General features: G+C 45.0%; 9 protein-coding genes across 9 annotated transcripts; 4 read left to right on the top strand and 5 right to left on the bottom strand.

The window, feature by feature from the left end:
* Positions 1-341: 341 nt before the first annotated feature.
* On the bottom strand, positions 342-2,280 carry I203_103922 (uncharacterized protein; the record flags this gene model as incomplete). The annotated part of the gene is made up of 7 exons (XM_019149494.1): positions 342-572; positions 646-1,069; positions 1,142-1,384; positions 1,450-1,726; positions 1,783-1,938; positions 1,995-2,145; positions 2,206-2,280. The coding sequence occupies 7 exons, from the start codon at positions 2,278-2,280 to the stop codon at positions 342-344; spliced, it is 1,557 nt and encodes a 518-aa protein (XP_019001037.1).
* A 1,061-nt stretch (positions 2,281-3,341) lies between these two features.
* On the top strand, positions 3,342-4,672 carry I203_103921 (uncharacterized protein; the record flags this gene model as incomplete). Its single annotated transcript, XM_019149493.1, has 4 exons — positions 3,342-3,680; positions 3,810-4,147; positions 4,210-4,361; positions 4,437-4,672. 4 exons carry the CDS (start codon positions 3,342-3,344, stop codon positions 4,670-4,672), a joined length of 1,065 nt encoding a protein of 354 aa, XP_019001036.1.
* A 134-nt stretch (positions 4,673-4,806) lies between these two features.
* I203_103920 (uncharacterized protein) lies at positions 4,807-7,859 on the bottom strand (the record flags this gene model as incomplete). Its single annotated transcript, XM_019149492.2, has 13 exons — positions 4,807-5,185; positions 5,242-5,315; positions 5,377-5,692; positions 5,757-5,856; positions 5,916-5,959; positions 6,024-6,185; positions 6,315-6,450; positions 6,531-6,602; positions 6,697-6,919; positions 7,003-7,441; positions 7,529-7,599; positions 7,661-7,685; positions 7,753-7,859. 13 exons carry the CDS (start codon positions 7,857-7,859, stop codon positions 4,807-4,809), a joined length of 2,148 nt encoding a protein of 715 aa, XP_019001035.2.
* A 342-nt stretch (positions 7,860-8,201) lies between these two features.
* Positions 8,202-10,474, bottom strand: I203_103919 (uncharacterized protein; the record flags this gene model as incomplete). Its single annotated transcript, XM_019149491.1, has 6 exons — positions 8,202-8,453; positions 8,560-9,501; positions 9,596-9,667; positions 9,762-9,969; positions 10,085-10,158; positions 10,232-10,474. 6 exons carry the CDS (start codon positions 10,472-10,474, stop codon positions 8,202-8,204), a joined length of 1,791 nt encoding a protein of 596 aa, XP_019001034.1.
* Positions 10,475-11,270: 796 nt separating this feature from the next.
* I203_103918 (uncharacterized protein) lies at positions 11,271-12,419 on the top strand (the record flags this gene model as incomplete). Its single annotated transcript, XM_019149490.1, has 4 exons — positions 11,271-11,368; positions 11,461-11,611; positions 11,787-11,921; positions 12,039-12,419. 4 exons carry the CDS (start codon positions 11,271-11,273, stop codon positions 12,417-12,419), a joined length of 765 nt encoding a protein of 254 aa, XP_019001033.1.
* A 329-nt stretch (positions 12,420-12,748) lies between these two features.
* I203_103917 (uncharacterized protein) lies at positions 12,749-13,611 on the top strand (the record flags this gene model as incomplete). The annotated part of the gene is made up of 5 exons (XM_019149489.2): positions 12,749-12,787; positions 12,848-13,021; positions 13,095-13,344; positions 13,446-13,469; positions 13,526-13,611. 5 exons carry the CDS (start codon positions 12,749-12,751, stop codon positions 13,609-13,611), a joined length of 573 nt encoding a protein of 190 aa, XP_019001032.2.
* A 1,580-nt stretch (positions 13,612-15,191) lies between these two features.
* Positions 15,192-18,164, top strand: I203_103916 (uncharacterized protein; the record flags this gene model as incomplete). The annotated part of the gene is made up of 7 exons (XM_065517421.1): positions 15,192-15,923; positions 16,052-16,502; positions 16,624-17,091; positions 17,211-17,328; positions 17,397-17,446; positions 17,536-17,693; positions 17,769-18,164. The coding sequence occupies 7 exons, from the start codon at positions 15,192-15,194 to the stop codon at positions 18,162-18,164; spliced, it is 2,373 nt and encodes a 790-aa protein (XP_065374239.1).
* Positions 18,165-18,664: 500 nt separating this feature from the next.
* I203_103915 (uncharacterized protein) lies at positions 18,665-20,642 on the bottom strand (the record flags this gene model as incomplete). The annotated part of the gene is made up of 6 exons (XM_019149487.1): positions 18,665-19,115; positions 19,243-19,453; positions 19,543-19,637; positions 19,800-19,993; positions 20,090-20,223; positions 20,438-20,642. 6 exons carry the CDS (start codon positions 20,640-20,642, stop codon positions 18,665-18,667), a joined length of 1,290 nt encoding a protein of 429 aa, XP_019001030.1.
* A 694-nt stretch (positions 20,643-21,336) lies between these two features.
* I203_103914 (uncharacterized protein) lies at positions 21,337-23,790 on the bottom strand (the record flags this gene model as incomplete). The annotated part of the gene is made up of 8 exons (XM_065517420.1): positions 21,337-21,644; positions 21,713-21,740; positions 21,819-22,058; positions 22,159-22,454; positions 22,533-22,714; positions 22,805-22,923; positions 23,022-23,237; positions 23,521-23,790. The coding sequence occupies 8 exons, from the start codon at positions 23,788-23,790 to the stop codon at positions 21,337-21,339; spliced, it is 1,659 nt and encodes a 552-aa protein (XP_065374238.1).
* Positions 23,791-24,827: the final 1,037 nt, after the last annotated feature.

Raw genomic sequence — 24,827 nt, 5'->3', positions numbered from 1 at the left:
GTAACTAATCATCTTGACGAATCTTGGCTTCTATGAATTCATTAGAGCAATGTACATCAGTGGATGTTGGTCGTGCCTCCGCATAACTCCCAAGAAAGGATCTATGTAAAGCCGTGCATACAGTAACATTATAAGTAGCCAATCCGGGACCACACTTGGAAACATCAAAAGAACAGCAAAGCGAAATGACAAGCACGAGACACCAAAATTGGGTCGCAAAACTACAAAGGTCAACCATGAGAGCAACAACCTGAAGAAACCACTAACACCAGGACACGAACGTCCTCTGTCACCAACCCCATCACCTTTCTTACATTTACAGCACTACAGCATATTTCGGATTAAGCAAGATCTTGTTTCTTCTCTTCGGAATCATCTACAACAATCTCGTCCACGACATTAGCGGAGGTAGCCAGGACCTCATCATCGAAGTGATAACCCTTAAATTTACGAGTGGCCACTCTGTTCTCGTAGAGATAATCGAGCTGCTCCAAGGAGTGCCCTTTGGTCTCTGGGACGAAGAAGAACACGAATGCGATATTGATGAGGGAGAAGGCTCCCCAGATGAAACCCTATTGGACAGCAGACCCATCAGCCATTAGCCAAATCAATAACCAGGTAAGGTATTTCAGCAGATGAACTTACGATCTTAGATCCGATGTTACCGTATCCTGCATCTTGAATATAAGGAGCCACAAAGGTGATGATGAGTTGAACACCGAAACCACAGAAGGTCGCTAGACCCAATACCTTCTCTCTGTTTCTGGTGGGAGCAGCTTCGGCAGTGACTATCCAGATCAACGGCGATTGGACACCGAAAGAACCGTACCAGAGGAAGATCAATGCGATTGAAGCTTTCTGGACAGAAGCGCTTGGATCGGCAAAAGCGGTGGTGAGAATGGATACGATGATCAGAGTGGCCGCACAGAAGGCAGAAGTGGAGAGCAGGATGGGTCGTCGGCCGACCATATCTGGCAAGAAGTTACCAGTGCAGATGGCAACAAAGTAGAAACAGTAAAGACCCATGATGACGGGGAAATAGTTGACCACACCAACACCAATGAGGAATCTATCACGTCACCCTTTCTCTTGTCAGCCCGCCCAGACAGTGCTTGGAGGCATTTGTCGTATGATCACTCACGATACGATATAATTAGTCATGTAGGAAGAACCTTGCGCTTGTTGAAGGGATTGGATACCCATGGCGATGAGCACTCGTCGAAGATCCGGTTGTCTGGCGAGATCACCCCATCCAGTGGCTCTGGCTTCCTCTTTGGCTTCATGGAATGCAGCATCGAGTTTGTGCACATAATCAGCTGCGTCGAACCCATTGGTCTCGGTCTTGAACAGCGTCTCGGTGGCTTTGATGGCATCTTCTTTTCGTCTGGGAGAGTGATAGACAGGTCAGTGACACAATTCCATGTCGCGATCGATTGATTGCACACTCACCCTACCCAAACAAGCCATCTTGGAGACTCAGGGATAAACGGCACAACCATAAGAATCAGCGATGGAGCTATCATTTGAATGCCCATTGGGATCAGGTAGGCTGATTTGTCGGTGCGAGTAGCCACTGCGTAGACTGAGCCTGAAGCTACAATGACACCAACGATTTGGACCATTTGATACATGTTGATCACGAAACCTCGAGCAGATGCAACAGAAGTCTCGGATAGATAGATCGGAACGACATTACAAGCAATACCCATCGCAATGGAGTTGATGACTGTGATAGATGTATGTTAGCCACGTTGCCAAGCAGGTGGAAGGGTAGATGCATACCTTTACCAGCGAGGAATTGACCATAACGAGCGGAAGACCCAACTGCTGAGGTCATTTCGATGACGATACCGATGATGGAGATCACAGCAAGAGCGACAATCGATTTCTGTCGACCGATAAGATTGTTCAGGTACATTGCGATAGCACAACCTAGCACTGTAGTAAGGTGATATTCAGCACATACCGGAACCGGTCAATGCAGCTGTACTTACTGATACCAGCAGAGCCGACACCTGTACCAGCCGATTGCTGTGAAGTGGTGAGATTACATGTTTCGACTCCATCAACGGTCGCGGATGCACCATAATCGCAGAGGAAAGCTTGTTCTCCGAGTACAGTACCCCACCAACCGTTATCGAATCCCTAGAATAAGAAAGCCCAAGTCAGAAGGGCTACTCATACAGTGAGACCGAATTGACTTACGAACAGCAAACCACCTAATGATGCAAAGAACATCACAAGTGCACCCCTTGGGGTGATACCTTCGTATATGCCCATGTTGATTTGTATGGTCAAGGTTGAATATCTGTCGTAGCGAAGTCGAAGATTGTGCGGAAAGAAATCGTCCGATAGGGATTGGGGAGTCCCAAACCTAGCTGGCTAGGCGTATATATATATATATGATAAATGATGATGGGCGACAAGCATATCGCTGCAAATTTCGGATCTGACCTTCAGATGGGTCCGGGGCGCCGTTTAAAACTCGATAGTGCGCTGCAGGCTCATGGCTTTTTGGTTTTCGGAATGAGATAGGAATGGATGGTCGAGGTCAAATGACCAATGCAAATTGAGGTGATTCAGCACACTTAGAGGAGAAGAGCAGAGATATCGAAGTTGAGGATAGAAATTCTGATCTGATGATCCAGATAAACAGAATGAATGGTAATCGAGCGAGATTTCCCAACTGGGTAAATCTGGTACTTACGAGAGATAGCCTCACCCTGAAAAGGAGAATCTCACTGGTCAGAGTAGGCCGAATCTCAGCCGCTAGGTGAGTTCGGTATCTGGACGTCTTTTAACGTACTTACGTTCTATCATAGCGAATGAGAAGATAGGCAGCTGTAATCTGTGAGCGAGAACTATTTTTGCCCTCTCAGTGAGTTCGAAAGAGCGAAAGACCTGAGGTGGTGCCTGATGTCTCATTTCCCATCAGCCATTAGACAGAACGTCCGCACACAAACACTCAGAACACACAACACTACACACAGTACAGGCTACTATCCTGATTGCTGATGAGATTATCAATCATTGGTCTCCCGATAAGCTCCTGAAGCACACGGCAGATATCACACCTTGGTTGGACGCTTGCTCAAGTCAACTCCAATCCTGGTAATTCCGAAGAGAGACCAAGTCATCTGACTTATCTCTGCCAACAAGATAAGCAGAAGCAGAACCCGGCCGCAATATCGCGAGAGTTAGGTAAAAGCTACCTAGAATATCATGAGATAAAAGGTTTACATTCATAGCCATACATATCTTTGTTCAACAACCGTATCTATCAACTTTCTGATTTCAGCTCGAGATTGCAACAACAACCGCACTAGACCAAGCACTTCATCATGCCTATCGCCGTAGACACCGCGCCCGTCGAGCAACCCGATTCCTCCTTCAAGAAGAGGTTTACAGAAAGGACTACCCCTCCTCCTGAACTTCCACCATTCTTCTACGCCGACCGATTCGATAAGGCTCACTTCAATGATTGGCGAGATGAATTGGCCACCAAAGGATATACCGTCGTCAAGGCGATTCCAACTGAAAAAGCCCTCGAATATAGAGAAAGAGCTTTCCAATGGATGGAATCTTTCCCCCTTGGATTCGATAGGAACGATGTCAAGACTTGGAAGAACGAACATCTTCCGGTGCATATCAAAGGTGGTATGTTCCATGGTTATGGTTTCGTGAGTCGCTTTCTCTGATTTGTGAGAGAATTGAAGCTGATCAGTGGATTGTCTTTCTATCAGTGTCACGAACAACTTGTAAGCTCGAATGAAAAAAACAATTGTTTTAGATAGACAGCGACTGATCAGTATGATATATCACAGTTGTGGGACATCCGATGTGAAGATGGAGTGATCGACGCCTTCGCCAAAGTATGGGGTACCGACGAGCTCATCACCTCATTTGACGGTGGGTCAATCATGTTACCCAACAGAGTCGATGTGATGGACAGCGGCAAATGGGAACACATGGATCAATCACACTACCGAAGAGGGTTCTACTGTTGTCAAGGTTTGGTCAACTTGAATAACAACGGACCTGACGATGGAGGGTTGATGGTCCTGGAGGGAAGCTCGACGCTTGTCGAGGAGTACTTTGACACTCATGGCAGAAACTCTTATAAATCCTGGGGTCCATTCGATTGGTTGTGAGTCGTCCCCCATGCTAGCTCATAACCATATACACGCTGACTTGATGAACTATGCGCAGCGGTTTCACCGAAGAACAGCAACAATGGTTCTTCGATCGAGGTTGCAAATGGGTCAAAGTCTGTGCCGAGCCCGGAGATTTGATCCTTTGGGATTCAAGAACAATGCATTACAACGTTAGACCAAAAGGTGACAGAGATAGAGTTTGTACTTGTAAGTCCACTCTCTCCCTCTTCCAGCCTTCATGTGAAAAATCCTATGGCTCATAGCTCATGAAAATTGCTTTAGACATCTGTATGGCTCCAGCCCACTTGTTGACCGAAGAAGACCGTCAATTGCGAGTCGAATGCTTCGAGCAATCAAAAGGTACCACCCACGTCCCCTTTGCTGCCATCTACGCGAGGGACTTTGAACCTGTAAAGAGATCAGATGGTTCGCCTTGTCCTCACGATACAGGTAAACCCAAAAACCCGCCCGTTTTGAATGATAGAATGGCCAAATTGGTTGGTATCAAACCTTACTAGATTCGTGGAAAACCGTTTTTTGTATAGTAGTGAACAGCGCGATAACACATGTATATAATCTGTTTCCACATTGTGAATGAGAATACAACGCATACAGTACAGTAAACTCTCACCCCGACAAGGATACAACTGAATTATGAAGAATTCATATCCGATTGAAAGAAAATATTCAAGAGATCCGCATCCAGATTATTCATCATCCCCTGTAAGAAGAACCCATCCAGACTGAAATCGAAAGGTTGTTGATCGATCGTTCCATCTTGATTTGTCACGCTGAAACCATTTACTTCTGTAGCTGCATTTCGTGATCTTGACTCAGCTTCAGAGACCATGTTCTCTAGTAAGGTGATACCTCTGTTGACAATAGCATTCTTGTCGGTCAAAGATCGGAAGAAGTTGATGACTTCGAGAACTTCCATTTTAAGATGATCGCGCTCGTTGGGATCGTGACCGCCGTTGGTCAACTCCAGAGCTAGGATCATACCTGCGATGACGGTGTAAGATGATACATGCCTAAAGTAGGGTCAGCATTAAACGGAAGGAAAGGTATCAGGACCGACACCACCTACCAGTTCTTCTGGAACAAAATCGGGACGGGCTTCTTACGTGCCGATAATGTAGCTCTGGCAGCTTCCAAACATACCTACGTGGTTCGATTAGCTAGGCTCTTGCATTTTTACACTTCAACCAAACGGGATACGCACCTCTCTCGCCCTTGCCCACCTTTTATCCATGTAGCTCTTACCCAAAAACCAGCGGTAAAGCATGATCCGGTGTGGAGGTAGAGCAGTTAACCAGAGGTACCTTGACCAAGGTCTGTAGTCGAAATTCTGAGAGTCGTTGATTGGGAAGTACGTCTCGTCTTCTCTCGGTTTCAAATCCGGTATGTCGTCTAACAATCGCTGCAATCTTGCATCGTGATCTTGGACACACCTGAACCTTGCATTAATGGTGGTTTTGGTACTGAAAGAATGATTGAAGTCTCGGAACAGGGCAGCTAGTCGTTCCATCGCGATGAGACTGATGGTGAGATAAAGAAGCCATGTTAGCTTACCGTCAAGGGATGCGCAGATGCAAAACGTACTGAGTAACTCGGGTAGTCTGACTCAAAGGTCGCGATATTACTGGTTTGTGATCATCGAGATCGTAGTCATCAACGTTAGCCGGTGGAGAAGTGCGAGCGGCTGTGATGACGCGTAAGCTTTAAAGATGTCCCAGATGGCAGAAGCAGGAAATCACCTACTTGGTAGACATAGGTGGAATGGGTGATGGGCTTCGGGACGTAAACTAAAGATCATTATTGGTGATCAGCCCTGTGTCGTACTTTTGCTAGAAATAGACATTGACTCACCTATCAGTGATGGCCAAACAACACCATATCCGCCTGACCAACTCGGTCTGAATATTACCACCAAATCTCTCGGGATTTGTAGCTGAAGTAGCCAGGTGAAAATCGAAATCCCGAGCAGATCCTAAAGCGCAGTGCATGAGTGATCCGAGGTATTTCGAAGCGCTACGAGCCAAGGGGGAAACGTCAGTTTCTTTTGAAGTCCCTGTGTAATGTTGGGCTGAACACGCTCGAGGGAAGTGAATCGTCTAGTCCGAGAGCTTGTGTAAGGTGTAGACGATCAAGAAGACTCACTCGAAAGCATGTGCTATCATCGGCAGTATACAGATCGTCTGTAAGTTTGGCATGGTAGGGTTGAGCAAGAAATTGCCCCATTGCAGGCAGTTGACAGATGTATCAAACCAGAATCGGGGAAGAACCGCAACGGCCTCTATGTTAATAGGAACGAAAACTCAATTAGCTCATTGCGCAAGAATGATATCGCTAAGCTAACATGCGATATTTATTTACCTTGATTGAAGCCTATCAGCATAGCTGAAGATTCATCCATGAAGTAAAGACTGCATGCTATTATCGCATAGTCTGTTGTTATATCATCAGTCTCGCATCAATTAACACATAGACATAGTCAGAGTTTCCCAGATGCTGGGAGTGGATTGGGGTAAGAAGCACTCACATAAAGCATAGTAATCGTACGACTTCACCATCGGTCTTCCCATATTAAATGAATCAATCCATTCATCATGTTCTCTGAGGAAAGTGGGTTCGTGGAATACGGTATGTATCCAATGTAATGTCTGACAATGATATCTGACGAGTTGGCTGCTTTGCCCGATTGGGACTGTACTGAGTAGGGCTTCAAGGGATTGAATTCCGTTATTCGTGAAAGACGAATATGGCTATGTGATATCAGCGATTCAGTTGTTTGCGCGTACGAAGTTCTATGGGAAATAGAAACACTCATTAATAGTCTAAAACTCACTTGTGGTAAATTCTCATTCTCTTTACATCTCTTTGACTCAATGCCATAGATCTGACTTAGGTGCTTTAGATAATCCATTCTAACCATTTCTTCCTGTTCTGGCTCTCCATCATACTCCATCGTTCCAGCACTTGCTCGTCCCATGTCCCTCTCCCTATCCAGACTGGCGTATCTTGATGAAGTGTCGCCGATATCTCTTTGATTTTGGGATTCGGTAGAACCACTCCGTCCTTCAATCCCTTCAACTTCATCATCATCATTATCTCGGTCTTGGTCTTGCTCATTCCCGAACTTCTTCATGAGGTTCTGGATCGTCTTCTCTTGAGCATTGATCTTTCGATGTAAAGCTTTATTCTCCTCCACCATCTGAGCGAGCGTAGGTACTTTTTGAGAAGGAAGACGTCCACCACCGATGATTTTCCCGTTCACCATGACGGTTCTACACCAAGTCGGACCACTCAAATCGATAAGCCTAAGTCGGCGCTCGCTCTGCCTGTACTGTTTTTCATAACAGACAGTCACTCACTGTTGTTCACATAGATCACCTAGTCCTCGAGATATGCATCTACTACATGGGAACACCTTATCGCATTTTACCTATAACTTGGCCTATCAGATTTCGATCCTCCGCCTATCTGTTTCAACATATAGCACTCACTTTACGCTTGTAGCAGTAGTTGCAGCTATGACAATGTGATATCGTCAGTTCAACCCTTCGGCTCCCCAGCGCTGCAAACCAAGCCAGCTCACCTCTTCACTTCCCTTTGCCCCATTCGGATAGGACCTACGAAAGAGGGTGTTCCGCTCGTTCCTCCTCGCCCCCCACTTGTTGACTCTCCTAGAATCTTGTCACTCATATCGGCATGTCCAGCATCGAGCCGAACTATTTATGTGTCAAGTACAATCCCCGGCGAGATTCGTCAAATTCAGTGAGCATGCAAGGATCTAATGATGTAAACACGCAGCTGATAACGGAAAGGACGGCCCAATCCCGATAACGCTAAATACATCAATCAAATCAAAACCCGTACGGAACCAATTGTTACCAAGCGGTCATGTCCATACTAACATCCATATTAAACAGTACGAGTACAAGTCACAGAGGAGTACAATCAAGAATGGATATAAAAGATGTACGCTATCAAGCCAACCGGATATATACATCTAAGGACACAAATCACGGTCATTGTTGAAGTGACCTAGTTAACCCAAATTTCCAACCTCCCTTCTCCTCTTCCATTCCCTTCTCCCAATATCCTCGCCACGTCCACGGCAGCTTCGAAGTCACCTTCGTCCCTCATCGACAGTATATCCCCATCTTCGTCTTTGAACTTGACATCTAGCGGCTGATCAGCCAACTCAGGGAACTTGCCTTTGAGCAGATTGATGAATATCTCATATGTGTGAGAAGGAAGAATGGACATCCCTCGTTTATGAGTACCGTAGTTTACCTATAAAAACAATAATCAGAACAAGCACCTGTATATTAGTCACTCAAAGTATAAACATAAGGTAGTGATCTTATTGTCTCAAGGACAGGAGAATGTTTTAACCCACCTTGACCCGTATCTTCACCATATCGTAGAAACTACCATTCTCACTGCCTACCTCATAGTTCGATTCTCTATTACTCGTAGCAGCCGACAACGTCCTCGTCAGGGGAATACCCCCACCACCTCCACTAGGCGACCTACTACCAAATGAAATAGGTGGTAATTGGTTTTGGGGTTGTAATCTTTTCTGATCATTCATCGTATTTTGTTCGATCGTCGTAGAAGCAGTTGCACTTCCCTTTCTGGACAGAGCGATACTGGGACTGGCGCCCAGAGGAGTTTTATTGGACCAAGCTTCGATCTTCTTCGCACCTCCAATCGGAGGAAGATTATCGGGTATGACTATACCATCTTCCTCGGGCGATTCCTGAATAGATTGATAATATTCATCGTAAAGCTCAGTGACCGCTGAAGACTTGATAGTCGATCTGGGGTTGAGTTGAGGCGTTTGGAGGAAAGGTGATTCACCTCCACCTAATCTCAGTGGTGGTTCTCCCGGTCCGGCGGTAGATGATTTAGGCAACATTACCAGGTTCGTATCGAAGCCATTCGACAATTGACGTTCAGGTGCTGATAAAGGTTGTTTTTCCCTCTGTGTGAACTCCGTGGTAATTTTGACCGCCGGTCTGGTAGCACTAGTAATTGATCTGTTCAACACAGGGGCAGCCGAAGGAAGTTCGTTGCCCATCGTATTACTCCTTGAATGTCGATTCGAAGACGGGTCTGCCGAACGAGAGAACGAATTGGGACTGATTCCAACGGTATTGCTCCTTGTCATTGGGGTTGTACCGATATCTTGCGGGATTGCTGAGACAGACGCAGATCGACCTAATGATGGGTGTGAAGCATCCAAAGAGGCACCAAAGGGGGTTTGACCACGCCGAAGCCGCGTTATACCTGTAAAGGTGGTGTAGGCGTCATTGACGTCGGTGGCTGCGACAAGGATCTGCAGTTGGGGAATGAGGGGAATGTAAGCAAGAATCATCGGAAGATAAGTTACTTGATGCAATCGACCAATGTGTTTGTCACCCGTCACTCACAGCTTTACCCATGTAATCTCGACTAGCTAGATTCTTTAACTTCTTTTGCGAAGGCTTGAACAGTACACCGACCTACAATATGACAAAGGTCAGCAGACGTTTCAGTCTTTGCATTGGGAACAAAGACTTCAAGATGGGTCGACAACCATTGAAAAAAATCACTCACAGGTACAGAAAACACATTGTAATCGCTTCCTCCGTCTCTGATGGCATCATCAATCACATCATGTTCCTTGATCATCTTCTGACTTTGAGCATCTCGTAAATCGGATATACCACTGTCCATCAGACCCAAGTATATCTTGGATAATCCGCAATTGAAGAGGACTTCGCAGGAGTATAAGCGGAAGTCCAGACCGAGTTGTTCGTAATTACTATGATGATGAAATATAAGTCAACAGTCATTCCCCTTGATAGCAGCTATCCTTAAGAATCAGAGAACAGGAAGCAGGAGTCGAAGGGATATACTGTATCTCAGTATACACTCACATGGTTTGATTACCCCTCAAATACAAAAGAGCGTCTTCAAAATCTTTCAACGCATCTTGATAATTACCCAGCATCTGCGTTTGGAGGGGAAGATCAGCGACTTGTCCATCATCACATTGCAGAGTCTATCGCCTGAGGCCCACTCACGAAATTGCTGACTCCCTTCTGCTGATATCCAATAGCAAAGTAACAATCCAACTCCACTGCTCTCCCGAATTCTTCAACCGCTTCTCGGTGTTTACCCAGCGTCGCCAGGACGATCCCCATGTTCCAGCATATCTTGGACGTATCCGATATCTTGCTGAACTCTGAGATGGCCTCTTCGTAACCGCCCGCTTCGTACGATGAGATTGCTTTCGACCAGGTGGTAAGCTCTGCTTTGAGTGACATGACCAAGCTGCTGGAATATAGTCGATTGAATTGGAGCTTATCAAGTAACGAAAAATGTGTATGTAGCTTATTCAGTGTCTACTCTAGTTTAAAATGTGGTGTCTGTTGAACAGTAGGCTATCTCTCACGGATCGAGAGGCCTCATACACATATAGTCATACCGTTCCAGCACAATGGGATAAATGCGGGATCGTCAAGGAGACAGTCCGCCCCTTTCCTACCTTCCTGTCCTTGCCAAGGAAGGAGGAAGGGGAATGGTACCGATCCCTTCCGTGTCTTCCATCCCCACGGTATCTGATGTAAAATCTTGATGTGATTGTGTCACTCCTGTATGTGAGTGTGAGAACTTGAAACCATGTTGGTTGCTTGGATCTCCTTTTCACCTGTCACTTGACAACGGGCGATAACCAAAGTGATTCGAACGAGATGAAACGATGGCCTGCGTTGTCATGTCTTACATGGTACTACTAGTCGTATCAATTTATATAAGAGATATGAGCCTCATAGGTAGGGAGAAACGCACCGTTTGGTAGCGTTTTCAATCCATCACCACGCTCTATGCCGTTCTCTTTATATAACCCAGACCCAATTCTGTGACATTCGGCGATGTCCGAAAAATAGTCGGGTCACCGAAGAGCCAATCTATGATCAAGCACTCGAAATCACCTCATCAATGATTATCAAGCTCATCATCCCATCACTCTGACTACCAGCGGTATCCAAGATGTAAATAAACATGCATCTGTTCATCTCTTCTTACCATCTGTATCTCTAGTAAAAGCAGACAGATATCAGCATGCCCAAATACACCCTATACCAACTTGTGGGAGACGCATCTAACCCTGACGGAAGGGTGATCTCACCGCACGTATGGAAGACCAAATTGGACTTGGCGTAAGGCTTCACTCGTCTCCTAATGTTCTATGTTATATGGGATTTATATACATATTTAGCAACTGACTTTTTTGGTCCGCTTCCACTCTTAGCTTCTTCAAACAAGAAGTGATCAACTCGGGCAAAACATTCCCTCAGATCAGAGGAGAATTATCTGAATTGACCAAGAACCCCGCTGTCACCGTACCGACCATAGAGGTGGATGGAGAGTTTACAACAGATTCATGGAAGATTGCTGAATATGTGAGTGTGATACTGTCTACAATGAGATCATATAATCATATACACGACTACTAGATTTGATACTTGATGACAAACGTCTTTTGCCCTTTCCACCCATCCTCCCTATATGTTATACTCCAAAATTGCGTAAAAGTAGTAAACTGATTTGATCCGAGTTCAATTGTCAATTGAACAGCTTGAAGCGGAACATGGTACCCCCGAACGATCATTATTTGGAGGAACTGAAGCGGGGAAGAATTTTGCAAAGTTCATCGAGATCTGGAGTAATACCACGTTTGCGAATGAGCTGAGACCTCTGGTTGGAGTTGCTGTGAGTTGGTGTTCTCTCAATTTCTAGCTCCCATATCCGTTATCATATTCCTTCCCACTACCTCCAAGCCTGATCAGTGGATACTGATGCATCTACTTTCTCCAAATAACACTGCAGATAACATCCCACTTCGACCCCTCTTCCAAAGCGTATTTCATCAAATCCAAATTCCAAGGGGACATCAAGAAATATTCCTCGCTCGTGGACAAGTTCCAAGATCCGGAGGAATTAGAAAAACAACTTGCTCTCGCAAGAAGTAGGTTGAGCGTGGTGAACGATCTGTTGAAAGTGAAGAAATCGAAAAATGGACCGTTATGGTTGTTGGGTGGGAGTGAACCCTCCCACGCCGATTTCTGCTTGTTTGGATGGTACACTTCTTCCAGTCTCCATCCGGCCGTTGAGAAAGGTGTGTGGAGACATGAGGAAGTGGCGTTGGTGGGTGAGTGGTTAGATGGTCTGTTGGATAGTGGGCTGGTAGATAAGGATCAATTGAAGTAAGAGTGGTGCGGAATACGATCTCCAGATCGGTAAGGATAGATGATAAATAACAAGAACAGAGGTGAGAGTGATAATTTAGCCATATGCATACCAACATATATATATGGATATATGGCTATATGTCTGTTGTCATCACTCTTCTGCTGAACACGTATAGTAACCGTTGATACTGGCACTGACGCACAGACACACTGACACCCATCACTCATATATATATATGTACACTCAAACGAGGTTAACAATCACTCATCCCACCAGTTCATCCCATTTCCTTCTTCTATCTCTTCTTCCTTCTTACCGTCAATCATCATAACATACCCACGAACATCATGGACCAACCTATGGATATCGACCTATCACTTGACGAGGTGAGCTACTACTTGTCCTCCTTCACAATCAAACTGACTGTCCCGATCCACCTCGTTCAGATAATCGCCAAGAAGCGAGCGGAAAAAAGGACTTCTAATCGACACGACCCATACAAACGACCCACTAATGCATCTCCAGCTCCTCCTCCTGGTCAACCCAGGAATTTGTCAGCCGCTGTCTCTTCCTCGGCCAGTCCTGTCAAATCGACTTTGACCACTCTTAGCTTCACCGATGTACGTATATACCTTCCGGTCCTTTCTTATCCCTGTCCTGTTCTTGAACTGACGTGATGTCAATATACTATAGATCAAGTCCAAATCATTCGATCCATCATTTCCTTCCTTCGCTTATCAACCCCTCAATCCTATCGCACCAAACTTCAAGATCCCTTCTCGAGAGATATCCGTAGGGATTTTCCCGAGAGATATCACCCCGAATCAAATTAGAGATATGATCCAATCTACGGTCGGACCCGTGCAGGAATTGAGGTTGGATAGTAAAGGTGTAGCGTGGGTGAGGATGTTGAGGTTCCAAGGCTGGGAAGTATGGAGTTTTCGTAAGCAGTATCAGTCAACCGAACCTAATAAGGGGGAAAAAAGGAAGGAGTGAACAAATAGAATTGTAGAATTGCGCTGATGTTATTGCTTTTTGAGGTAGTCAATGGGAAGATTTTGGATGGAAGTGGGTGTTGGCAGAGACTCGTTTGACATAGTGATTCCACTAATCTAGCAACACAGCTCAAAGGCTTGTCGTTCGAGTATATCCTGTTCGGCATGTTCCTGTATCTCATGGCAAGATTGGACATAGAAGGAAATCCGGGTGAGAGTGAACGGATTTGAGTGAGCCTTCTTCAAAGATCATTCTTACGGAAACGAAGCTCATCAACCATTTCCTTCTCCTTCATAGGCTGGCCACCATCAGATACCATCTGTAAGTGTCTCGTCAGGTCAGCTATGTAGTTTAGGAGATGCCGTGTTGATAGAGCTGACCATCCATTAGTATGGTCACCCTCGCTTAGCCTTCCATATCGCAATATATGGTTTTATTCAAATTACGATCCCTCGAGGAGTCATGCAATCAATTCTTCCAATCAATGGATGTTCTAACGTACCTTTCTTGCTATTTATCATTTAAGCGAGAAATGACCCTTTCGATCCTAAGCTTTATCGATCTTGATCAAGTCATCCTGAAACGATCATGACATCGGCAAGGTCACTAACACACCACCCTCAACTATAATCGTGCCAACGGATCAAAAGTGCCAGTGGCGGACTCTAAATTCTCCTCGTCGTCAACATGAGCTCGAGGTCGAGAACTCTAATTCTGAGCCTGTGTCGAAGTAAACGCACGATCGCCGCATGTTCTGACCATGGAGGGATGAGTTCAATGTGTCAGTGTGTCGCCAAGTTGTGTGCATCTACACAGACCATCGAACGGACAGGCAACAGATCATAGATCATAGATCATAGATCATAGATCATAGATCATAGAGCACAGATGCATGCCACGTCCTTTGTGCACATACATCACATACAGTAAAACAGTACATACCACACCTGGTAGTCCTGGCCACTTGCTGGTCTAGGGCGCAGTGGGATCCAATGATGATTTGATGATGACGAAGCTTTACTGTATCTACTACATGCCAGCAGTTCACAAGATGAGATCAGACGAGGGCATATAAGCATTCAGATCCAGATGTGTGGTAACTACCAGTCTTAGTCATACAGTACCAGGTACTACAGCAGTCGGACGGAACCTTTTTGTTTATTCATGTTATATAACATAAATAACCATAACCATAACTTACCTGAACCTGGTTCTTCCCCCACTTTGGTCACATCTCATCTCATACAGTACATCCTTTCTTTTCTTTTCCAATCCCACTTACATCTCTCCATACCCCATCTCAGCAAGAGCAATAGTTTGATCAAGAGATGGAATCAGGTCCTTCATGCTTTAGATGTACATATCAAGGATGTTCAAAGACGTTCACCAGGAAGGTGAGTAACTTGGGTGTCATTCTTTCCCCACTTCCACTTGAACCCCCACTTGGTTCATCAGTCTATCTTTTGCCGCTGTCAAGTGCAAACAACTGATCGTCGCTGATGTCGTGACATCATGTAGGATCATCTATTTCGACATGCTGCTAATCGTGAGTACATTCTCTGATAAGATTGTTCACTGGAGATGCATAGATATAGACGTGGACTGATTAGCTGATGAGAGAGTTCTCTGATAGATTCGGAAGACACGTTCAATTGTCGTCGGTGTACTCGACCATTCAAACGCCTAGATCTTCTTCAACGACATGAAAAAAGGAATATTTGTGGTGACGGACCGTACCAACCACCGGCACACAAACGCAAGAGGAGTGAAGAGAATTTCACAACGCATAATAGAATGTCAAATCCACGTTCGGATGGTATAGATGAGGCAAAATCAGAGATTGACGAAGATGGTCATGGTATTGATAATGGAGAGATGAAGACTGAACCGCCATTATCAGCTCTATCAACTACTTTCCCTCATTCAGCATCTACCATATCTTCAATGGGTCAAACCACATCCGACAGCACCGGTGGTGGGATCAACCCAATATCCTCTACTTCACATACATCATCCACTTCTCCCTATAATTCTCTGACGGGGACTACGACGGATCATTCTGGATATATGAACAATACGGCAAATGATCTGATCACAACCACTTCCAATCAAGTACCGGAATTCGGATTTGGTTTTGGTTTATGGGCACCGGAACAATGGGAAGCATTGTTACATGAAAGTCTCTTACCGCCTTTCAATGAACCGATTATACCTAATGTCAACTTTGATTATTCAAACTCTACGAATCCCTACAATTCACAACAACCAGAACAACCACAATCACAACCACAGACGACGAATACCTTCTTTCAACCTCAACCTTTAACCACCCCGATTACCCAACAGATCCTACCTCCTTTATTGACCCAGACGAAAATACAATTACAGTCGTCCTCTGAAAGAGATCAGATATCATTTCAACCACACCCTCAACTACAATTGACACCTTATGCACAAGATAATGAGATCAAGGAGGATGAGACGGTGATGGAAACTTTGCTGAGCAGGTTACAGATGTCTTTTCCAGTGAGTACCACTCTACTCCTATCCTGAGGTACAACTTGCACCGTGCTTCATCCTGTCGCTCGATTACCTTTTCACACTGATGTTAAAATTGGTTTCTGACCGTTCCTTGATCTTAATGGCCAATGTAGGAACTCGACATCTCCTTATCATTTATGTCACAATCACTCGATCTATACTGGACTAGAACCGCTCCTACATTCCCATTCATCCACCGACCAACCTTCGACTATTCCATCGCTCCATCCGAATTGATCGTCCTCATGATCATCGTAGGCAGCGTACATTCCCTCGGTACCTTGGATATTGGCCAAAAGAAAGACTTCAGTCGACTAGTATCAAAGATCAGATCGATGTTATTCCAAGAATGCGGATTAGAAATGCCCATCTCCATTCTCCAATCGTTCACCCTCTGTCACGTGTACGATACGTGGTATGGTAATTCCGAGAGTCTGTTTGTCGCTCAGTGTATGTGGCCTGTGATGGTCGCTCATTCGAGGAAGAAGGGGATTGGCGTGTTGGGTAAACCTGAGACGGAAAGTCAGCAGGAGGAAGCTTGGACGAATTGGGCGAAAGAGGAGGGTGAGTCATTGACATTCAAGATAAAATTCACATAAACGATCATCAAAACATGTTGTCCATTGAAATATAAATTCAGTGTAGAGAGTGTGAAGAGCTAATCAGTCTACTGTTACTTTTATAGAACGCCGTCGATCAGCTTATTGTGTCCTTCTCATCGATACTCAGCTCTCGGCATTCTGGAACCAACATTGTTCACGACAATTGTCAATCTTTGCACATAACCTCAACTTACCTTGTCCCAAATCCCAATGGGAAGCGGAAAGTGCTAGTGAATGGGTCAAGATCAGACAATATGCCATGACCAATAATACACCTACTACTAAACCGAAACATTCCAAATCAGGGTACCTACCAGGTCTACACCCAGAGTTCACCGTTAACGTAGTCACCGAGGGGTATAGCAGTGCGATCATGTCTGCGTTATCGGAAGAACATAAATTCTTGTTTAAAGTGGATTTAGATAATAGTCTGACTAGTCAGATGGTCTTGATTGGGTTGATTGCCATTGCTTGGGACTGTAGGACGAGAGGTGGCATGGGGATTAGGTTTAGGGAAGGGACGAAACACTGGAGATCAATTGTATTCAACGGTAAGTATCGCATCAGTCATTACAACCTACCGTTCAGTATACCTTCATGAGCTCCCGCCCATCATTCTCATCATTCTGAGCCTATGAAGGTAGATGCTGAGTTGTCTCGCTCGCACTAGCCGTTATCCAACTCCGAGCAGCATACGAGTCAGCCGTCATGCACATGAGCGCATCCATCGAATCGAGAGATATGCGAGATACATTCGCCATATGTATCATCTCGGTGTTGAGTGATATGTGAGCGGCTTCGCTTCTGACCATCATAGATAGTGACGATTGACTAACTGAACATGTACATCTCTCAGACCAATGTTACATGTCGCTGCTGGTGCTACCACATTCTGTGGTGCTTCGAGTAAGTTCATTCATATTTTACCCGGGGTCATGTGACCTATTTGAGAAAGATAAGGACGATCGTTGACCCAAAGCTTGCCCGTCACGTAGTCGGTCCACGCCAATACTCTGATGCCAAACGTCGATTGAAGCTATGGGCCAAGACAGATGACGCTTGGACATGTGTATGGCAATCGATAAGATATCTTCGTCAAGCACTTTTCAGTGAATGGGGATTATACTCTACCTGGGCGGTATTTAATACGACTGTGAGTAACAGTGTACTGAATTGTAATTATGTTTATGTCAATTTGTGGTTATCATACTGACATCTCGATCTGTAGCTCGTGCTATGGGGTTATACAACGACCATCTCTCATCCCTCTACTTCCTCCTCAAATACCACCACGACTTCTTCTACTCTGAGTTCCTCTGAGCATCCATTAAACTCGACTTATCCCCCAGCTACTGCCTCTGCGACATTCACTTTCACCTCTTCAGCTCCTTCTATCGGGAATCACAGTAACAACCATGACGAAGAAGAGAGACAACGTAGATTGACTCAATGGCTTGAAAGTGTACTGAGCACGCATGGGAAATTGGAATCGATGAATGATTTGGATGAGGCCATAAGGGATTTACTGGAGATTGTATGTGAGAAGTTGAGTGGGGCAGGTGGTGAGATCGATAGAAATAACAGTGCGTTATTGAGTAGGTTGATAGGTCAGAAAAAGAGGTAGAGTCTGTACCATAGATACAATGAGAAGGATGAGAGCTGTAGGTATATGGGTGATCGACGAGAGGGAAGGAAGGGAAGGATCCGATAGGATACACGGGATTCACAAGGTCATGTCGTCCTCTTGGCATATATCTACACGTTACTTGTACTGTATACTTACTTGTACCGTGCATACCGACGTAAGGATATCAAGATTGGGATAGTGGGATTGTAACAATGTGTGCTTGTTGTACAAAGGGAATAATATAGCGTCAGTGTCAAGCATATTTTGTATATATAAGTTATATATCGGTCGGGTTGTAATGTATATACAGATGATGAGCACATGCAGAGGTGACCAACTGTGCTGTATGAATTCGAGCTCAGCCAAGAGGATGTTACAATACATCCCACATGAGGATCATGATCATATATGAGTTCAAGTATTCCAGATGTATGCATACCACTCTCATGCCAATGTACCATGCGCAGATCATCCAATTATCATCATAATATCTACATCTACCATCCTTTCCAGGGTACCCAAACATCAACTACTTCCTCACCCTTTCCTTGCTCTTCATCCACCACATACATCCATGGATAACCCGCACAAACCAAACAAGCATGTTGAGGTACCAACCTGACTGTCTCTCCAACTTTCAATTCATCTTGTCCTTCTACAAACTCCCCTTCTGGTAAATCCGGTCGGTGGACAAGTGTACCATGCTCTTGAGATATCCTACCCAGATCCCATTTACCGACCGCTCGTTCAGGAGATACCAGACGGCCATAACCCGGATATCGACCTGTATCCTTGGAGACGCCCAATGCTCCACAATCGCACATTGCTTCTTTCCTATGAGGGTAGACTGAAACGATTTTCGAGACTACTGTCAGAGCGAGGTGAGAGTCGGGGACGAGTGAGGTAGCGTGTTGTTGCAGATCGCACATGCAATAACATCCCGCGTGACTGTGGGGTGATGTCCGAAATATCAGCATGAATGTTTCTGATATGGATGGTCCTTCCGTGCATGTGAAAATTGCACTTAAAGTAAAATATGAGAAAGAGGGAGAGAGATGGATCAATGATCCCTCACAGTTCCAACTTCCCTTCCAAGCCATTATGAGCCTTCTCAACCTCCTGTACAGCCGCGTGCGCAGTGGGAGTCGCACCGACGGACAAAATCCAATCACCTTTACACTCCAAATCCCTCGCTACCTTCGCTGCTGACTGGACACAGTCGATCTCGCCTTCGAAATAGGATGAACCCTTTTTCAGCGTGTCAGAGGCGTAGGATTGACCAAAGTCTACGGGCGAAAACCGGTTGATGGGTCAGACGTTGATTTTGAATTTTGAAATATAACTCGATCGAAAACGAGAGGTGGTTGTTACTTACGGGAATAAAAACCGAATATCTCTACTTGTTCGGATGATAAGACAGCTTGGATTATATCTTTCAGTTGTTGACTTGTGGGTGGGACTCCTGCTCGTCTATTGGATTGAAGCAATCACAGAATAATCAGTCAGCCACAATCATTCAAATATGATCATATCCTCTTCGGCTAACACATGAATGACCAGCTGATTCCTCTTCGTCTCATGGGTCTCTTGTACATTTGGTACCTTTGATACATTAGAAGGAAGAGTACTTACCTACCACCTCCATCTACTTTCACAAAGACACTCCACTTCTGCTTCCTACCCTCTTTCTCATTGAACCGAGTCAACACTCTGATCTGTTCCGGGTGGTCTACCATCAACCGGATGACTCCCTTGGAACCGATCTTGTCCTGGGCGAGATTCAGATCGGCTATCTTGTCTTCACCTACAGGCATAGAGTAGAGGATCTGCCATGAACAAGGTTGACGACAATGTCAGTTTCAAACATCGATCATGACGATGTTATGGCTCTTTATTTTTCGATCGTAGTTGCATCTACTCACATCATCTACCAATCCCTCTTCAACCAGACCATCTTCAATGATTTTCCAAAGTTCAATCATAGTCGAGCAGATCGTGGCCTTCACTCCGCCAGCAGCTTGTACCTGGAGTCTCGTTCCTTCTGTTGTCTTGTGTGCTGTACAAAGCCAATGATGTACATACAACATGGTATGTCAGCTAGGTTGGTTTGACGATACTCGTCTACACGCTTATCACCCCTCGCTCACCCCTCTGTACAATCCATATACACGACTTCATTCTCTAGCTTAGCTTTCACTACATCTGCGAGCTGTCTATCTCCCCTTCCGACTCTATCTCAATTTCACCCCAGCGATCTGATGACTACTCACTCTTGACATGCGCCCTGAATAGCATTCCCCTCTTCTTAGCTTTAGCCGTCACCTCCTCGCAATTCCTCTTGAACCTGCTTCTGTCTACTACCAGCGCAGGTGTTCTCAGCTGATCGATCTTCTTACCCACAAATTCAGCTTGGAGGGCTGATTTGGAGGGGAGAGCGTATAGCGAAGTGTGGGTGAATGTGTCGATGGAGGACATGGTGCTTGATAAGTTGTGAGTGTCAAGTATGTGATGGGGTGGTGATAGGGATAGTAATCAGAAGAGGTTTTGTACTCTATCCTGTCTTCGTATTCAGTCAAGATTATATTAATGGTAATCCATAAGGACAACCCGACTTTTCCTGTCACTTCCTTTTTCCATAGGCTTCGTCTGTGGCAAGATGGACGATAAGAGATCAGCTTGACCCACCCGATGATCGGTTAATTCCGGTCCGCCCTACTCGTATGCAGTGATATTTCACCGATCAACCCAGGGGACCCATCAAAGTGGGGGTAAGGCAATATCGTAAAGTGGGGGAATCAGAAATAACCCAAAATGAGAAGGACTGCACAAGCGAACCGAAATGATCTCTCTACTTGTAAGTGTCGTCTCTATAGCCATATGCATGTGTAGCAAATCAATATATGTATGTATATCGAGGGATATTGTAATACGTAAAAATATCAAGGGAAGCAACTAAATCTATATATACGTGAAAAGACCAAAAGACCAAAAGCAGGGGCAAGTTGAAAAGTCCATGGGTAGCAGTGTCCTAATCTGCAATATCTTGTTCTGTATGCAAATCTCCTTCACTAGAATGACCTCCTTGAGATGTAATATTATCCTTTTCGTTTGCTCTGGACGTAGGTGGTTGATCTTCCCCAACCCAATTTGAGCAGATGACTTTGCTATCCTAGCATACTACTCCATCATCTCTCCTTCTCAACACTTTCCCACCCCTACCTCCTTTCAACACACCCTCATCCATCGCTATCTGCCCATTTACCAACACAAATCGTATCCCCTCTGCTCGCTGCTTCGGCTCATCGAACGTAGCTTTATCCTTTATCGTCTTCGGATCGAACAATACCAAATCTGCGGCCGATCCTTCGGCGATAAGTCCTCGATGGGGGTATATACCAATCCGTTTGGCAGGTCGAGACGTCAGGTGGGATATCATTTCGTTCAAGGGGATGAGGCCGAGTTCTCGAGAGTAGTGACCTTTTGAAACAAAATGGTTTAGCCACAATCACTGGAAAGACAGTTGCGAATGGCAACAATAGACTTACCTAAGAATCTGGGAAAAGTTCCATATGCCTGTGAAGAATCAAAGTACCAAACATCAGGTCAACCCGTTCTTCCCAATGTTATGTCACTATAAAAGTGTAGACTCACCCTGGGATGAGTTCCTTTACCATGCAAGATGGCATCACTCCCTGAACAATGTGTATGATGGCACATGATCTCCCGAACATTCTCCTCATTACCGATATGCATCAGACAGCTCGTAGCCAGTCGATCTTTGATCAGGACGTCGAAGAAGACTTGAATGGGAAGTTGGTTGACTGTTTTAGCTACTTCTGATACTCGTCGACCAGAATAATGTTTGATCGAGGGATGGTTTGTTGAACCGATCTGTACGTAGATGCAGAGTCAGTACTGATCAATGTCTCATCTGTAGATTTCAGAAACACAAGCTGGATGTAACATGTCTGATGTGATGGGATCTACTCACCTGGATCTCATCCCAATTCGTCGGTATCCCATGACCACCATCACATCCCGTCTCTTCCACTGCCCTCCTAATCTTCTCTCTCGAGATCTCATCCTGCAGACGCTTCAGGGTTTCGGACGGTCCTCCTGAGCTCGCCCAGCTGGGTAACAGAGCAGATAGGGTCGTACATCCAGGTAAGTAAGGGTAGGTATCTAATGTAACGTCAACACCGGCAGATCGAGCCGAGTCAATCATCGAGATTAACAGGGGAGCCTTTCCTTTGTTTTCTGTGAAGTTAAGCGTGGCGTGGGTGAGGTCTGAGCGAGAGATTCAAGATAGACTTGAAGTCAGCTCAATTGCAGGAAAGACTATATAGGATGTGAGGACGAACTCACGTATTGGACATCCGGTCATCCTTCCCAGACCTAACATTTCAGCATAACTCTCGATAGCCTTGAACCCATAACTCCTATGATGAGGCGCATAGTAGGCACCTGGGAACTCTTTGGCCAATACTCGGCATAAAGAGCCGAGTTCGGATGTCGACGCGTACATCCCAGGTGTGTAAGTTAGACCACTGGAAAGTCGTCATGGGAGCCTATTTAGCGCATTCCTCACATGACCTAGCCACGAATTAGAATGTTCATATCAGACATTCCCAACTCACCTTGACATCCCCACCGCACCTTCCTTCATGGCTTTTCTAAGTTCGTCCTCCTGCGATCTGATCTCTTCCGGGGTAGCCACCTGATCCCAAGGTCCACAAGCGAGTAATCGAAGGTTCCCCTGGATGGTCGAATAGTAGTTATCAGTATTAAATTCCATACGAGGAGGCCGTTGAAATTAATTTATGACAAAACATATAATTGAGCTAATTGACTCGCCTGAGGAACCAAATAAGCGACATTCGTAGCTGTCTTATTCCTTTCCAGACAATCTAGATACTCTTTCACAGATTTCCATTTGAACAGGCCCAAATTGGGATAATCTTCGGGAGAAGGGTTCCCATTCCATCCTGCTATCTGTTCTCTTATGGCGGTGAGTTGTTTGGGGTTATCGATCGGTGAATAAGATATACCATCTTGACCTATGACTTCGGTCTGAGATAGAATTAAAAGGTGGTATCAGCTAGTGCGTCTGTGTATTCTGGTATGACTGAGCTGGAGTCGAAGGGAACAAACGGATACAGTAGTGAAACGGAATAGAAGAATGGCGAGAATGATATTGAGTGTTTGTGTGTATACGATATCAATTTGAATGAAAAGAATCGTAATTATTGATAAAGAAGCACAATTGACCATTTGTTGATGATTCTTCCGATCAATCCCCTTTTCTCGAATGCATGAACACAAACAACCATATAAGGGAGAGGTTGTGACTCACCGTACATCCCTGACTTATTTTAGCTTCATGTTCAGGATGAGTGAGGAGATACAAATCGGAGTGAGCATGTAGATCAATGAATCCAGGTGATAATACCCATCCCTTGGATTCGATCTTTCTAACATCAGTCTCGTTTGTGATCTGTATACTGCCTGGAGGGGAAATGTTCGATATCATACCGTCTTTGATGAGGATGTCGGCTTCGTATGGCTGGATGAAAGGGTCACCCGAGATGATTGTCGGCGAGAGGAATAGGATTGGTTTTTTCATTGTTATCGATTGATGATGGGTGTAGTTGTCCAAGTTGTATTAGATTATACCAATTGACCCAGTAAAATTTTTGCGATACGATTTGAAGAATGAAGAGACGATGGTGGTTTATCCACACAAGGATATGTATAATATTAGATATTTATATGAACATAAGAAGGTGGAAATATGAGTATATACAATCAAAGTAAGTTTGTTCGGGGATTGATATAATTCGTTTCTTTCATATATCGAGAAGTCCTCTTTTCCTCTTTTAAACCATCATCATCACCATGTTTCTCAATGTGAGACACCAAATAAACAGAGGATGAGGATTGAAATTCTTTTTGGGATTGTTGATGTCTGATGTTTGATTGATGTTCTTCTATCCCGGAGTATATACGTCCGACGTGATCGGTTTGAGACGATCAACTTTTATTTGTTGAGTGGGTGTGTAGAGGAGAAGCGAAGGGGAAGAAGGGTTGGAAGGTCCTTTCCTGGTGAGACCTCTTCTTGATGTGATTAATGATGATCTGACTGATGGTCCGTCTTGATGGTTGGTGGTGTGTGGTATGAACAAGTGGAGAAGACTAGACCAGGACAAGATCGACGGTGAAACACCTCCTTTCGGATTCAAGAACGAGATCAAGGTGGGGGAGAGAGTGTGATGGTGGTCGAAAGGAATGGTCTGGCCGTACACTACAGACTATACACAATTCTGGATGGTGATGAGGACCGATGTAGAAAGGTAGATAGATAGATGATCCTCGTCTGTATCGTCGGACCGAATCGAGTGTCACATCTCAACTTCAAGTTCAGCTTGCCCCACTCTAGCATGTGGATGTTGACATGAGTGATGAACAAATAACGTTTGATACGATTATGACCATCTTGGTATCATCCGGTCAAAGGTGGGGGAGTACCTCTCCATCCTTTATCCATTCAGGGTAAAATCTGATCACTCTGAGATAAGCGACAGAAGGATATGTAACAGACTGGTTGATTAACCGCTCTTTCCCGACCCGGCCGGTTATCCCTTTGCTCGTGCTGGGATGGGA

This window comes from Kwoniella mangroviensis, assembly GCF_000507465.2.
Source record: "Kwoniella mangroviensis CBS 8507 chromosome 1 map unlocalized Ctg01, whole genome shotgun sequence".
Classification (NCBI taxonomy): domain Eukaryota; kingdom Fungi; phylum Basidiomycota; class Tremellomycetes; order Tremellales; family Cryptococcaceae; genus Kwoniella; species Kwoniella mangrovensis.
Note: the sequence above shows the minus strand (reverse complement) of the source record. Positions and strands in the feature narration are given on the sequence as shown.